The sequence below is a fragment of the Triturus cristatus genome, chromosome 3_1 (genome assembly GCF_964204655.1).
Source record: "Triturus cristatus chromosome 3_1, aTriCri1.1, whole genome shotgun sequence".
NCBI lineage: Eukaryota > Metazoa > Chordata > Amphibia > Caudata > Salamandridae > Triturus > Triturus cristatus.
This window is the reverse complement of record NC_140583.1, coordinates 953,531,682-953,546,566: the sequence shown is the minus strand read 5'-3', so window position 1 is coordinate 953,546,566 and position 14,885 is coordinate 953,531,682. Positions and strand designations below refer to the sequence as shown.

The following is a 14,885-nucleotide window of genomic DNA, read 5'->3' as shown; positions in this document are numbered from 1 at the left end:
AAAGGCAAAAGGGGAAATATTCACAGATCTTCTCGAAACATCCGGCTCCCGATTAATAAAAGACAGCCTAAGGTAACTCTCTATGATAAATGCACATATTATCGTTGGTTGATTATCTCAGATTTGACTTTTCACAGATGTTTTAAGACCTAATTTTTTCACCAAAACCAACAGACCTTTCCTTCCTTAAGTCTGTCTTTGCTCCCTCTCTTATTATTTTCCTATTGTGAGAATCTTGGGGGCCTATTCACAAACTGCAAGTTGTAGTCAGTAAAGTAGTACTACATAGGTACTACTCACATATTAAAAATTGCTATTCACAAATGTGCAGGTGGATCATCTATTCTTATCTTTTCTGTGCAGAGCTCTTTACCACCATGCAAGATATCTCCCCACACGTAGGTTTATGTTTTTGAAGTAAATGAGGGGGGACTGACTGGAAAATGGGGAAGACTTACATCTAGGATTTGTAAATATATACATGAGTGAGAATATACATGTATATTTACCATCATCAATAGGCACCATAGTTCAAGATTCCTACCATTTGAGCTTCATGCTTCCAGTGTAGTCCAGTGCACCCTAATGAAATGCTTTAATGTATTCATAATAAAAATGTAAAAAGCTACAGATCCAAGCCACATAGTCAACCACCAACAAGAAGTCCTAACCGGTGTTCTCAAACCTAGCACCAAAGAATATAACCAAACTGAAACTTGAAATATGTATGGTACCTCCCTAAAATCAAATGGTACTTACTAATACTCTTCCTTCTTACCTCAGAAGCTACAGAAATGGTATTATTAAGTTGTGGAAGTGGGTTCTGTGCACTTTATTATGCACAAGGACAGGTAAATGGGTGAAGAAGGAGGGGATTTTGTTATATTCCCATATTATATCATCATGAATGTGCCAACATTACTTTGGCAACAATTTTTCATACTGGGGTTCTGGATCATAATGTTTTCAATGCTATCACACCATAGATTTTGATATCAAATGGGATAATCAGGGATGGGTCCTGTTGAGCTGCCTTACATCCAGAGACTCGAGGCACACACCTCCTAAACAGGTGCGCAGTCCAGCCCTTTTACGTCTTTGCAGACATTTGCAATAATAGTGAGTTCAAGGTACTTTTAGTGTCTGCCTTCCAACGGCTCCATGTAAAATACCCATTTTCAGCTTTTCTTCTTCTTCTCAGAGAAAGCTGGGGATTTCAGAATGTCTAAACTGGGAAGAGTCAAATTTCCATCCCTCACCAATAACACCACACTTTTCATCCTTACTGAACACCTTCTCTACTAAACACATGATTGACTTTATGGGGGCTCCACAAAACCAAGTGGGTTTCCTGGTCAAATGACAGCTCTTGCTGGAAATCTAAACAACAAAAACATGGTCTCCTTCCAAATTTGCAATTCTATGCTGGCTGGAAATGTAGCTGGTTGCATCTTACTCACCAGTTGAGGACTGCCGGCAACTATATTTAATGTGTGGATGGAGAAAAGAACACATACTCTCTAAATATTATGACACACAACCAAGTATCCTTTAACAATGAGTATGCCAAACATTCACAAATCAGGTATTTACCTTTCTGTCATGGAGTGTAATTTGCAGCAACCATAGTATATGTTTGAACCCAGACTTTTTTTTTTGTGTGATGAATGTATGGGTGAATTATTGCTTTCAGTGATTATCCGTGATTTATTTCTTGTTACTACATAAAGCTTTGCGATAGTTTTATCTGAGAAATACAGAATTGCAGGACAGCCATACTTACATTGCTCTGCATGTGGGCCAGTTTCATAGAATGCAACATCTTCGGGTCGTCTTGGATACTAAGGGCTCCAACCATCTTTCCTCTGTTCTTTTCATAATCCAATTTATATGCCACCTGCCCGATGAAAGAAGGGACACAAAAGATGACTAAATAGGACACAAATAAAATGTATAATAACTAAATTATGTTATATTAATCAGGTGCACTCACGTCACTCGCTTTTCTGCTGTTGGCTTTAGCGGCCAGCAGGGGGATTGCGTCAACTTTTATTTCGAATTTCTTTGCTTTGCACTTCTCCCAGTCATATTTGTACATATTCTGTAATGAAGGAGAACAATTGAAATATTAAATCATGCAACAATCTGTCCCCAAGTGAAAAGCTGAGAATATATAGCTAAGCCCCTCCCCACTTTTTAAACATGCGTTTACACATCATGATCACAAAATTTTGAGCTTCGTATTCATGGTATATTTTCTGTTTTATCTTCATAACCAAACTATAGGGAGTTCTGAAGATCATCTCAACTGAAATGCGCTACAACAGAATGATCAGCTCCAACACAGAGGGTATCACATCCTCCTATGCAATCGTAGAAGTTACAGTACCTAGTAACTAGCACAAATCATTTGGTTCGAACTGCTATCAAGAAAAGAAATGGTTCAGAAAATATGAGTAAAAGTAAAAAGTTGGACCTAGGAATGTGAACCCAGAAAGAAGAAGCAGAGGGTATAGAGAAGAGCCCATAAATTAGTGTGAAAAGAGAGGATTTCACTCACTGGTATAAGGGAAATGCAGAAAAGCAAAAGCATAGGACGAGAGGGAAATAGCCAAGGAAGGGAAGAGGAAGATAGTGAATAGAAGGGAAAAATAAGATGAAAGGAGAGGAGGTAATCTGCACATCATTTAAAAGAAAAAACCTAAGCTTTATAAACAAAACAGAGTCTTATGATTTGGTACCAATTTGATTTCAAAGCAAATGGACATTTCTGAAGCTCTTGAATTGAACTAAGGTCTAATAAAAGTAGCCTGATGTAGGGGTGCAGCACTGCCTAGGTCGGGATCCCTGACTCAGCAGGAGGAACAGTGCTTAATTTGTAAAATAAATAAGTGCCAGAACCCTCCTAGGGAGGCCTTTGCAGATTGCAACACCCCTTGCTTCAGCCAGCGCGGCCAACAATGGTACTACACAACTATCAACCATCACATTCTTACAAGTGTGATAATTCAGACTACTCCAGGGCATAACAATGGTTTCGGAGTTGGGGCGTGGTCTTGGCGCCGGTCTAAGATGGCCACCTGAGTCTCGATCTCCACCGTGCCGGAGCAACTAGCGGACTGTAAGTGCGCTTATTCGCACTATTTCCACGCATTTTTCGCTTATTTCAAAATCGGAAGATGCGGTGAAGCTTATGGATATATTTGCGGATTAGTACACGTCGCGCGTACCGCTTTTCCAACTATCCGCAAATTCCCCTCAGAATCGCGGCCGCCATTTTCTTTGCCGCGTCATCGCAACTGCATATGGATATCTTCAGAGGATTCTGCTTCATCCAGGTACTGCCCTGCTCTATTCATATTCGGAACATGTTTCTTTGCTTGTGGAATTTTCTGAACTATAGTTTATTATTCCTAATCTTCAAACGCCCATTCCTCACAGCAGACTTGTTCAACACATTTACTTCAGGACACCAGTGTGTCTTATCAGCTGCCATCTATAAAGGACATTACCTGTTGTGCATTCCCATTGGAACAGTTTATACCGTTACAGAATGGTTTGAAGTATGGAATGTTCCTCCTCTCTTTCTCTGGAATGTTTTTCAATGCAGTTTTCCCTGACTGACCACTATTAGCTTCAGTTATGAGCATATTCTTTATCACCTGCTCTCTATTGTCTTCATTGCCCTTGTAAATTCAACGCACTGGTTTACTCTGGAGTGGTGTTATTGACCAGGTTTTTACTGCATTAACCGCCTCTTTTGTGACACTTTTTGACTGCTCAATAATTTTTTTCTGTAACTAGATTGTCACTTGCTTTATGGGCAGAATACTTAAGGCACAATTTCTTTTAGTCCCTAAGGTTTCTTCCAAGACGTTATCTGCACCTTCTTTGCCTTCTCCAACGATTACTCCCTCTTCCACTGCAGACATGGCCAGTCTACCTTCTGCTTGTAGTCAGGCAACACATTAAACAACAAATAAAACTTTCCGCCTGTGTCCACTCCTAAACGTCTGAAACAAGACCCTCCATCGCCTACTCAGCCATCACCTACTATCTCTATGGAACTGTTATTAGAGGAAATTCGCGCTTTACGTCCATTTGATGAAGAAACAGATAATAAAATGCAATTTCTAGGGGATAAATGGTCGCAAATGGAGAATAGAGTCTCTGCAATGGAACAACGGCTCTCAACAGTTCAAAGTGACTCCCTTAGACTCTCTTCACTAGAGGAACAGATTTGGAAGCTTCAACAACACACTGAAGATTTGGAAAACAGGAATAGACGGAACAACCTACGTGTCTACGGCTTGCCGGAATCTTTGGTAGGAGAAGATCCTGTCACCTTCTTCTCATCTTTTTTACCGAAATTACTGGACATGCCTCCTTCAACTTCACTCAGCATCCAAAGGGCTCATAGACTTGAGACTTGGTCCACGTCCTTCACTCTCTTCATCTCCAGTCAGACCCCGAGGTGTTATCATCCTCTTCCTCAAATTTACTGATCTTCTTTCTGTTCTATCTGCTGCCAGAGCCAAACGTCAAATCTCTTGGCTAGGTCAGAAAGTCTATCTTTCTCAGGATGTTTCCAATGCTACAGCTGCCAGGCGGAAGGAATTCCTCAACCTTCGTCCATCCCTTCGCTCAATGGGAGCTCGATATGGACTCTTTCACCCCTGTATCTTCAAGGTCACCTACCAAAATTGTACTCAGTCCTTTGAAGGCCCTGCAGAACTTAAGAAATTCATCCATTCTCATGCTTCAACTAATATGGACACTGCTGCTCCTCCTACGGGTTGACTGGTGATATCCTGATTTGTTAATTTCACATCTCTCATGTTCATGTTGCTGCCATGTTGTTAATTCATAATTCTCTTCTGTATTTATATATTACTCTACCTAGCTCGTTCTATGATCTTTTATGTATTTAATTATTTGTCTAAACTACTTTCTTTTAATATTGTTCTTCTTATCTCTTATGTACCTCTTTTATCATCTTATTTACGTTCTTCCTCTTTTCTTTATCTATTTCCTTTTCGCTGTTCTTTCTCTCTCTTCAATTGTTTTCATATCTCTCATCCTCACAACTTACTCTTCTATCTCTAAATTTGTGTTTGCATCTATTTTATATTCATATATTTTTTTCTTTTTTTACTTACCTCCTTTTTACACCTATACAGGATCTGTTTGTCATCATACAGTGTTTGGTCCTTTTATACTTCCCTCTTTCTCGTCCTGGTGTGCTGGTCTTCGTGGTTCGGGCGTATCGTCTTCCGTTCGTCGCCACTGCCCCATCCTTATTTTGTCTTCATTCCCTTCAGGTATATTTCCTCAGTCGTTCTTTGGATTTGTACTGTCTTTCCTTGTAGTTCTCCTTTCCCCTCACTCCCTCCTATCCTTTTTCCTCACGATCTCCCTTTTTTCTGTTATCATATTTACGGTGCTATGTAAACCTCTAACCTGCTTTCTCTCATGTTTTTTCCTTTTACCTTCTCTATCTCTCTCCCTTATTTATCCACTGATTTCTTCCTTTTCTTTACATATTATCACATACTTGGTTTTGTATAAGTCTTTTCAATTTTAAATGTTTTTATATTCAGAGTTATTTCCTGGAATGTAAAGGGTTTCATCAATTCGATTAAAAGACAGAGAATCCTTTCCCACCTTGCTTCGTATAACCCTGACATAGTTCTCTTACAGGAGACTCATCTTACAGAAACGGAATCACTTAAATTAAAAAGAAGCTGGGTGGGTATGGTCTTATTCTCTCCATCTACTAATAAAAAGAAATGGTGTTATCATTCTTTGTCATAAAAAATTGAAATGTAAAAGTTTATCGCAAGAAAATGACATGGAAGGTAGATGGGTTCTAGCAAAGTTGTTAATCGATTCTGTTCCCTTAAATGTTTTTAATATGTATGGTCCTACACAACCTGATTGTTCTTTTTGGCTTTTGATTACTCAAAAATGTATTCAATTTCAAGATGACCTCTTCATTTTAGGTGGTGACTGCAACCAAATTGTAGACCTGTTTCTTGACCGCAAGTCCACAGTCCGTTTCACTCCACATATGACTCACAAACAATTTCTGGATACCATTTCTTAGACATCTCATGGACTCATGGAGGCTTTCTCACCCTGACACTCTTGATTACTCTTTCTTCTTTCCTCCTCATGCTTCTCTCTCTTGCCTAGACTATATCTTTCTTTCTCAATCCTTGTGTCAAAATTTACTGTTCTCCTCCATTAAACCCATAGTTATTTCTGATCATGCTCCAATTGTTACAGACCTTGACTTACTTGCTTCCCATCCAAAGTCCTCTCGATGGCGTTTTAATAATTCCCTCCTTACCGACCCTCTTTTCTCCTCCTCCTTTCGCTCTTTTACTAAGGAATTCTTCGAGCTTAATTGCGATTCTAGTTCCTCCCCCATATCATCTGGGATTCTTTTAAAGCTACCGCAAGGGGATTCATCATAAACTTTGTCTCTAAGAAAAAGAAGCGTTTTCTTCAGAAGCAGAAATCTATTTTAGCAAATATTAAGCTATTGGAGCATAAATTTTATTTTATCAGAATTGATAAAAGCCAAACTTGAGTTCAACAAATCTACTACTGACAATGCATCATCAGTGCTCCTTCGCAGTAGCACCCGTTACTATGGCGGTCATAACAAGGCAGGGAAACTCTTAGCAAATTATCTCAAATCTCATAAAGAACGTACACTTATAGACTCTATTTACTCTTCTAATAATTCCCTACTGCATAAAGACCAGGAAATACTTAATGAATTTAATTTTTTTTATCAAAATCTCTACACACCAGAATCTCCTCCTTCTACTCTCATTCAGACCTATCTTGATAAACTCCCTGCTCCTTCTACTTCCCATCTTAATCTTCTTGATATTGAAAAAGATCTTTCTCTTAAAGAACTTTCCACTGCTTTAAGTACCCTTCCTAAAGGGAAAATGCGGGGTCCAGATGGATTTTCTGTTGAATTTTATTTACATTTTTCTGATCTATTACTCCCTAAACTTTTAATACTTTTCCATTCATTTTATTTAACTGGTAAGACAGAAGGTACTTTTCAGGAAGCCACCATTTGCCTCATTCCTAAAGACGGTTGTGATCCTCAATTTTGTAAAAATTATCGACCAATCTCTCTTGTTAATGTTGATTATAAACTATTTGCCAAGTTGCTCGCATTACGTTTAGACCCTCTCATGTCCCATCTAATTGGTAAAGAGCAATGTGGTTTTGTTAAGGGTAGATCAACTTCCGATAATTCTCGTCTTTTTCTCCATGTCTTAAATCAAGCTCCTTCCCTCTCTACTTCTTTGGCCGCTATCTCAGTCGACGCAGAGAAGGCTTTTGACAGAGTAGATTGGTCTTTTTTGTCCGCATCATTACACTGGGACGGTTTTGGTCCTAATTTCATATCACTTATTTCCTTACTATACTCTGCTCCGAAAGCCTCGGTTTTGGTTAATGGTCATGTCTCCTCTTCAATGTGGCGTTCGACAAGGTTGTCCTTTATCCACTCTTCTTTTTGTCCTAGCCCTTGAGCCCTTTTTTATTTCTATTCATAACAATGATTCCATTTCCGGCTTTCCTTACGGTGAACATGAACTGATACTCTCTGCATATGCGGACAATATTCTTTTATTTATTTCTTCTCCTGAAACTTCTATTCCCCCTTTACTATCTGAATTCGAATCCTTTTCACAGGTCTCCGGTTATAAAATAAATTCAGACAAAACTGAAATTCTACCTCTTACAAAATTCTGTCTTCCCCATTCCTTCTCTCCCACTGGATTTACTTGAAATAGTTCAAAAATTAAATACCCAGGTATTTGGTTTTCCAACTCCATCGCCTCATCGATTAAATTGAATAAGACTGCAGCCTTATCTCGTATTGAGAAACTAACCTCTTCCTGGAACCCTCTTTCTTTCTTGGTGGGGATTCGATAAAAAGGATGATTGCTCCAATTTTAATTTACATACTCTCTATGCTTCCTGTTCACATTCCTGCTCTTTATTTCAAACGTATTGACTCATCCCTTTCCAAATTTCTCTGGAAACATAAAAAGTCCAGAATTTCTTTATCCTCTCTCCGCAAACCAAAGTCGAGCGGCGTGAACTTCCCGAACTTTCGTCTTTATCATAAATCTTTCTCCCTTCGCCAAGCCTCAAAATGGCTTATATCTGACCCCTCCCCCTTTGCTCCTCTTTGGCTCTTCATTGAACAAATCTTATTATTACCCCATTCTTTCACTGAAGTTATACGCTTTTCTACTAAAATCTCTCATACCTCTCTTCCCTTATCTAAACATACCTGCTCTTTGCTGAAACCTTTGGTCTGCCCTACTGTCATTTCTCGTGAATCTTTCTTAGAATTTCCGATCTGGCATAACTCGCTTATCCTCTTCAATAACAGGCCAATTTTTGGGAAAATTAGGAGATTAAACGGTATTATATGGGTTAATCATCTTTTTGATGGTGTCTCTCCTTGCTCATTTCCTCAATTTCAATCCTCATTTCATTGCCCTCGCTCCTTTTTCCAAACATTTACTACACTTATGACAATTATTCTTGACATTTATTCTTCCCTTCCAACCTTACTCTCATCTGTTAAATCTAAATTGGAACTCTCTTGGGAATTGGATCTGGGATGTGAATGGTCTATTGTCTTTAGAGATAAACTTTGGACTAGATCCTTAAAGATCTCTCGCTCTGCCTCTCTTACCCAATCTATGTTTCTTCTCTACCACAGACTTTATCTTTCCCCTGTCTCTTTAGCACATTTCTCTTCTTCTACTGATTCTCACTGTTGGACTTGTGGCTCTTCTAATGCTGATCTCCTTCATCTTCTCTTTCTATGTCCTACGGTTTCTGACTTTTGGGATAAAGTTTGGTCATACATCTCTCATGTGTTCACAATATCTATTCCTTATTCTATCCCACTCCTTTTTACTGGTAGTCTCTCTGACTCTTTAGATCTTTCTCCACATACTCATGGCCTTTTTGATCTCATGCTTGCTCTGGCCTTTCAACACATCTCTTTCAAATGGAAAACCTTCACAAAACTGTCCATACAACATTGGTGCAACACCCTATGTCATTTTCACAGGCTAGATGTTGCTTTCGCCTCCTCGTGTAAACCAGCACTTAATAGAGACCTATTCTGGTTGCTTCTCACCACCTATTTAGACCGAATTATATTAAAGAACGTCTCGCACCTAACCTCTGAAAACTTCAAACCACCTTGAATGATATTATCTCTGGGGTTTTTTTTCTTCATATTTTACCCTGTTTACTTGCTATGCATTTTAACTACTTGACGGATAATTTTTTCTTATTCATGATATGTAATCTAGTATGCCTTCTTCTGCTTTATTTTTCTACATCATGATGTTGATATCCCCTATCCTCCCCCTCCCTCCGTTCTTCCTTCCCCTCCTTCTCTCCCTTACTTCATATATAAAATCCAGAAAATGCTTTTATGTCTCTTCTTCTGATATCAGCTTACTTACTTGTTTTATTTCTATGGTTGATTCTTCTATATATTGCTGATATGTGTGTAATTTATTAAATAAATGCTAATAAAACTTTTCAAACATAAGAATGGTTTCGGAGGCACGTATTAATCGTTTTTTATGTACAACTTTTGTTGTTCTGCTTATCTCTAACTTTCTCAAACAGCGCCATCATGTGGCAAACTGTCCTAGCAATTAAGTGCCTGTGCCGAGCACCAGAATCCACCGGCACAAATTAAGCACTAACTGGAGGAATCTGTGTCCGAAACACCGATGGAAAACCCATGTTCAGATTTATGCCCTGTGCAACTTGTAATCAGACAGGTGATATTTACCACAGAAATATCGCTCCACTGGACTCCTAATCGGGCCCTAATCGATTATTATTATGTCACTCACTGATTCGCTTCACCGATAAGTTCAGGCGCATGATAAACATGACACAGTACAGAAAGATCGATAGAAAAAAATTAAGGCATATTACTTACATCACTGAGATTATATGCATTGAGTCTGGACTGAAGAATAAAGGGGGAATCAGCAGGTATAGAACACTTGAACTTTTTGGCCTCATAATCCGCTTTGTAGTTTAGCTGGAAAAGTAAGAAAATAGGTTATTAATACAACACGCTGTGTGTGTGACTGCGTGTGTGTGTTTTGCAAATATTTATTTAGCTCTGTAATGATAATGCTTGATTACACGGATTATCTAATGCTTTATAGGCAGGGTGGTAGGATCGCTGTTAGATGAGCACTGGGTGGGTACAGTTGTGAGTAGAGTCACCCAGGGCGATGAGAGGGGGGCATATGTGGTGGTCTTTTAGGTCTAATAAAGATACATGACGGTCAGTTGTGTGGTAAGTAAGGCTCTCTGGTACCTATCGGGGTCTCCTGGGAGACATGTCTGGCTTTTATGATTGTTTATTGGCAGATGTGCGAGGGTTTATTAGGGTGCATTTGACAGTATGTGGGCCATAAGTGAGGGTTTCCTAAGGATCATGGGAGAGGGTCAGTTGCACCATGACTGGAATAAAACTGAACTTTCTTTTGTCTCTGAAAAGTGCATATGTTTAGGAAATGAGAGATGAGGAGGAACAGAATGAAAGATAACAAAAAAAGAAGACCGTTCGGGCATTTCAGGAACGATTTAGGTAGTTTGGTTGCTAGAGGTGTCATCTAAAATTATTCTAATATTTTATAAATCAGTATATTTAAATGACGTGTTTGCTCCGGTCATACGGTTTGACAGCCAGGGCTCCCTTATTTTGATTTCAAAATGTATTTTCTTTTTCGTGGCATTTGTGAAACAAAACATTCACTGCCTTCCACCTACTGCTATTATTAACAGTTATATGACGTATTTGTGTGACAGATAATACATGGAGAAGAATGAATACTAGGTAAGTCTATGCGGAAATTCAATAAATTGAAAAACAAGTTAAGGGAATTAAGATCAGAAGTTCATACTGTACAACAAAAGTAGCTTGTGTATTCGGACACATACATAGGTAGAGAAAAATACAAAGAGCACCCCTTAAACCATCTAATGGCTCAAAACAGCAGCGGTCAAATGAGGATCTGAAAAGGACCCACATGAGTGACAAACTGAAGTCCATGCCCATGAATAGTGACAGTAGTAAGTCCTTCAGGCACTTCACTTCCTTTACTGGTGAGAAATAAAGTATGAAGACACAGAGTCAGACACGCTCGTCTCTGAACACCATTGGCATACCACAGATCAAGCATGTTCATCTGTGGACACCATTGGTATACTAAGGATCAAACATGTTCATTTGTGGACACAAGAATTCCACTGCAGATCAGACATATTCATCTGAGGACATGTGAAGTCTGCTCAGGTCAGACATGTTCATCCATCTGTGGACACCTTTGGTCCGCTACTGGTCGCACATGTTCCTTTGTGGATACCTGAGGTCTACTACCAGTCAGGAATGTTCATCAGTGAACACCTAAGGTCTACATCCAGTCACACATGTTCATCTGTGGACACATGGTCTGCTACTCCTTTCGCATTGGAGTAGTTCATCAAAAGTCAAGAGCAGTGCCAAGCATGACCAAACATTATGCATTTTATCCTAATATATATATGAAAGGAGACTATGCAGTGGGCGTGTCCTCAAATGAATCCTTTCTAGACAAGAACCAGTGTTTTACAGTGAATATTTTGGTTCCTTTTAAAACATAGTGAATGTCACAAGACAGTTGCATCAAAATGTCAACTCGTGGAAATATAAATGGACAAATAAGGCACTTACATCGCTCAGCTGCTTGGCATTCAACGCCGCCTGAACTTGAACAGGTGAGTCGGTCACTTGGGTAAATTTAATTTTATCCGGAGGCTGCCTGTAGGTGTGCTGGAAAGATGCATAGAAGAGACATTAAAATAAAGCATGCATAGCTATTTAGTGTATGGCTCAATGCATGCTGATGAAGTCAATAGTTTTGCTTGCAGTGCACTGATGCATACCCTGCTTCAATCCCTCGACCTTTTGGTGACACCATGAAGAGTTCTCATTTTCTCTAATGTTTGCACTCTCCTCCCCTGAAAAGTTCCTACACCAGTTCTTTATCTTCTTCACAAGAAGTGATGGGTCCAGAAGGACATCTAGAAAACTCTGTTGTTGTGCTGGTCTGGTGTCATATCAGCTCAATCAGAGGGCTTTCAGTAGAGGCTTCAAGTGCCCTTTCACTATCGATGACATCACATATCTATTTCGGTCTAGGTGGTAGACTTACGTCCTAGTTTTTGTAAACAAGCTTTACTGAAAACTGCAAACTACAAAAAGTTTATAACAGTTTTGGTAACAGGAATAAACAACTAGCCAATAATACTATTAAGAACAAATTCAAATGTATCTTTTAGGGCCTGCAATTGCACGATGCGGGGGTGAACTTCCTGGCACCATGACTGCTTTGTGTAGCTCGTACTCATGCACTTAAAAAATTCAAATTGAATCCCATGCAATCTACATGGGTAATAGCCGATCCTCTGATCCTGCTCAAGTGAAGAGGCAGATCCTCACAAAACCCATGTGTAGATTATTCAGCATGACACAGTGTACTAGGATTTTGGATTTTCATTTTGCCAACCATGCATATTCCATTTTTGGAATGGCATGCCATTAATGTGCATTTAGTGCAATGCTGCATGATAATTCAAGACTTAACATAGTTCTAATGAACATAATGACTTTATTGAACACTAAGGCCCCAATTACGAGTCTGGCGTTGCATGGACCGCCACACTCCCGGGGGCGCAACGGTGGCAGTCTCTGGACCGCCATATTACGACTCTGGTGGTCAGACCACCACAGCCCCAGCAGGGATCTGCAATTCCCTGGTGCGGCAGTCAGGAGGCATCAATATTCTTGGCGGGACCACTGCGGTCACGCCAAGCATATTACGAGTTTCCTATCTGCCAGGATTTTCATGAACCCTGGTGGAGAGGAAACAAAGGCCTCACGCACTGTAGATGCCCTGTAGATGCACATAGAGGGGCAGAACATGCCCCCCTATGTGCATGCACACCAGTTCCTGCATGGCATGAAATTTTCAATGCATGCCGTGCAGGATCTGTTTTTGGCATTCCAATTGCCATGCCTGTTTTTAAAGGCACTGGCATGGGAATGCCAAAAAATACCACGCCAGACACAATAAATACTTGTAATCTGGTGGGCAGCCCGACCACAGACTAAGGTCAGATTTGATTGTCAGATAACTGGATACATTCCCTCAAAAGCAAGTCCTCTGAAGGGCTGCTAGGCGTAGGGCAGGGTCAATCACATTTCAAGCCCTTACATGTGATTGAATTAACCTCAGAGTTACCTGACTTTCACAGAGACGTTTTCTGAGTTCCTTTTACACCAGCATGCATTTTCTAATCATTCTTGTTCTGATTCTTCATATTTTTTGTCTACCAAAGTTCAACTTAGGTGCACAAAAAATTAGAAGTAACAGGCAGACACATTCCTGATTTGCAGTTTAAGTAATGGCCGCCTTTTACACCTGCACAGCTTTCAATATGAACATTCTGCAGTGATGGTGGAATGTCAGAACTAGTCTGTCTATGGTGAAGAGAGAATGTGTAGGCATTCAGGCAAGGCTTCACCAGCGAAAGTTGTTCAACATCCATAACCATAACATCCACATAAATGTGCATTTGTGGATATTCACCAATGGCTTTCAAGTAGTTTTCCCTTACTAGACACACATGCAGGTTTACTCTAAGCAATGGCATAACAGGATGGAAATGAGGAGTGAGCATCTCTAAAATTGATGAGGGTGTAGAACACGGGGTTTCTCCAAATGTAAATTATTTTCCCCTGCAGAAACAAAAAAGCAGTTTGATGTTCAGATGCATGTTTGTGTTGCATTTCCATGTGCAGATCTGTATAACTGATTACAATTTCACATGAAGAAATGCTTATGTGTTTGAGGAATCTTGGAAATCTTTGACAGTTACACATTTCTACAGCTATTCCTATTTTTTTAAAGAATCACACAAAAATTGGTAATTTACTCCAAAGGAAAGAGTAACTGCATGGACGTTAATAATGCCCTCTTGAGCCCTTAACAGTCTTAAGTATGTTAGTGGAAGAAGGTCAAAGAAGTAATGCTGGAGAAAATCCAACTCTGCTCTTGTCCATTCATGATTTTTACTGCTTTCACATGAATAGATAAACTTGAAAACAAATTATAATAAAATGTAGAAGATCTGTAAAATGGCATGTTAAAGCTTCTTTGTTCATTGATTGACCACACAACTACACAGACATTGTAATCTGAATCTGAAAAATACAATGGAGAATTTTGGAATCAGAAAATACTTACATCTTTAACTTGATCTAATTTCTTTGTAGCTTCGTATTCCTGAGTAATAGTTTGAGGGAAGTAGCAGCTGTTTTTGTCTTCTTCATAGTCTGCTTTATAATTTTTCTAAAAGGACAAGCAGGTCTGTTAGCGCCATGTTTTTAGATTCCTTACATAGTTGGCCAGGTTTTATTATGGAAAAAAAACTCAACACCTACATCGCTCCTCATGGACGCCACCTTCATGCAGTGCAACATATATGGGTCCTCATAGCTTCCGATATAACGTCCTACAATTTTCTTTTGGTAGACTTCTTTGTACTGAATCTGGAAGAAAAACAACAACAGTTCAAAGAAACTTTCTAAACAAAAGGAGCAGGCCATGGCTCTGCAGGCAACAGATCAAGCTGTACTTACATCGCTGAACTTCTTCAAAATATTATCGATCTGAAACTTGGGCGTGTCGCAATAATTAATGCTGGATCCTCTCGATTGTTCGTAGCTTTTCTTGTACAGGATCTGA

At 39.4% G+C, this 14,885-nt stretch overlaps 1 protein-coding gene across 50 annotated transcripts in view; it reads right to left on the bottom strand.

Moving 5' to 3' along the window:
* The window catches only part of NEB (nebulin), a 392,273-nt gene that overhangs the window by 307,353 nt on the left and 70,035 nt on the right, over positions 1-14,885 (bottom strand). For all 50 annotated transcript variants that reach the window (XM_085645543.1, XM_085645542.1, XM_085645546.1 and 47 more), the window contains 7 exons: positions 14,780-14,881; positions 14,582-14,689; positions 14,385-14,489; positions 11,810-11,908; positions 10,022-10,126; positions 1,994-2,101; positions 1,784-1,897 (listed from right to left, as the gene is read on the bottom strand). In XM_085645543.1, the coding sequence (XP_085501669.1) occupies positions 1,784-1,897; positions 1,994-2,101; positions 10,022-10,126; positions 11,810-11,908; positions 14,385-14,489; positions 14,582-14,689; positions 14,780-14,881 (741 nt within the window). The remainder of the gene's footprint in view (positions 1-1,783; positions 1,898-1,993; positions 2,102-10,021; positions 10,127-11,809; positions 11,909-14,384; positions 14,490-14,581; positions 14,690-14,779; positions 14,882-14,885) is intronic.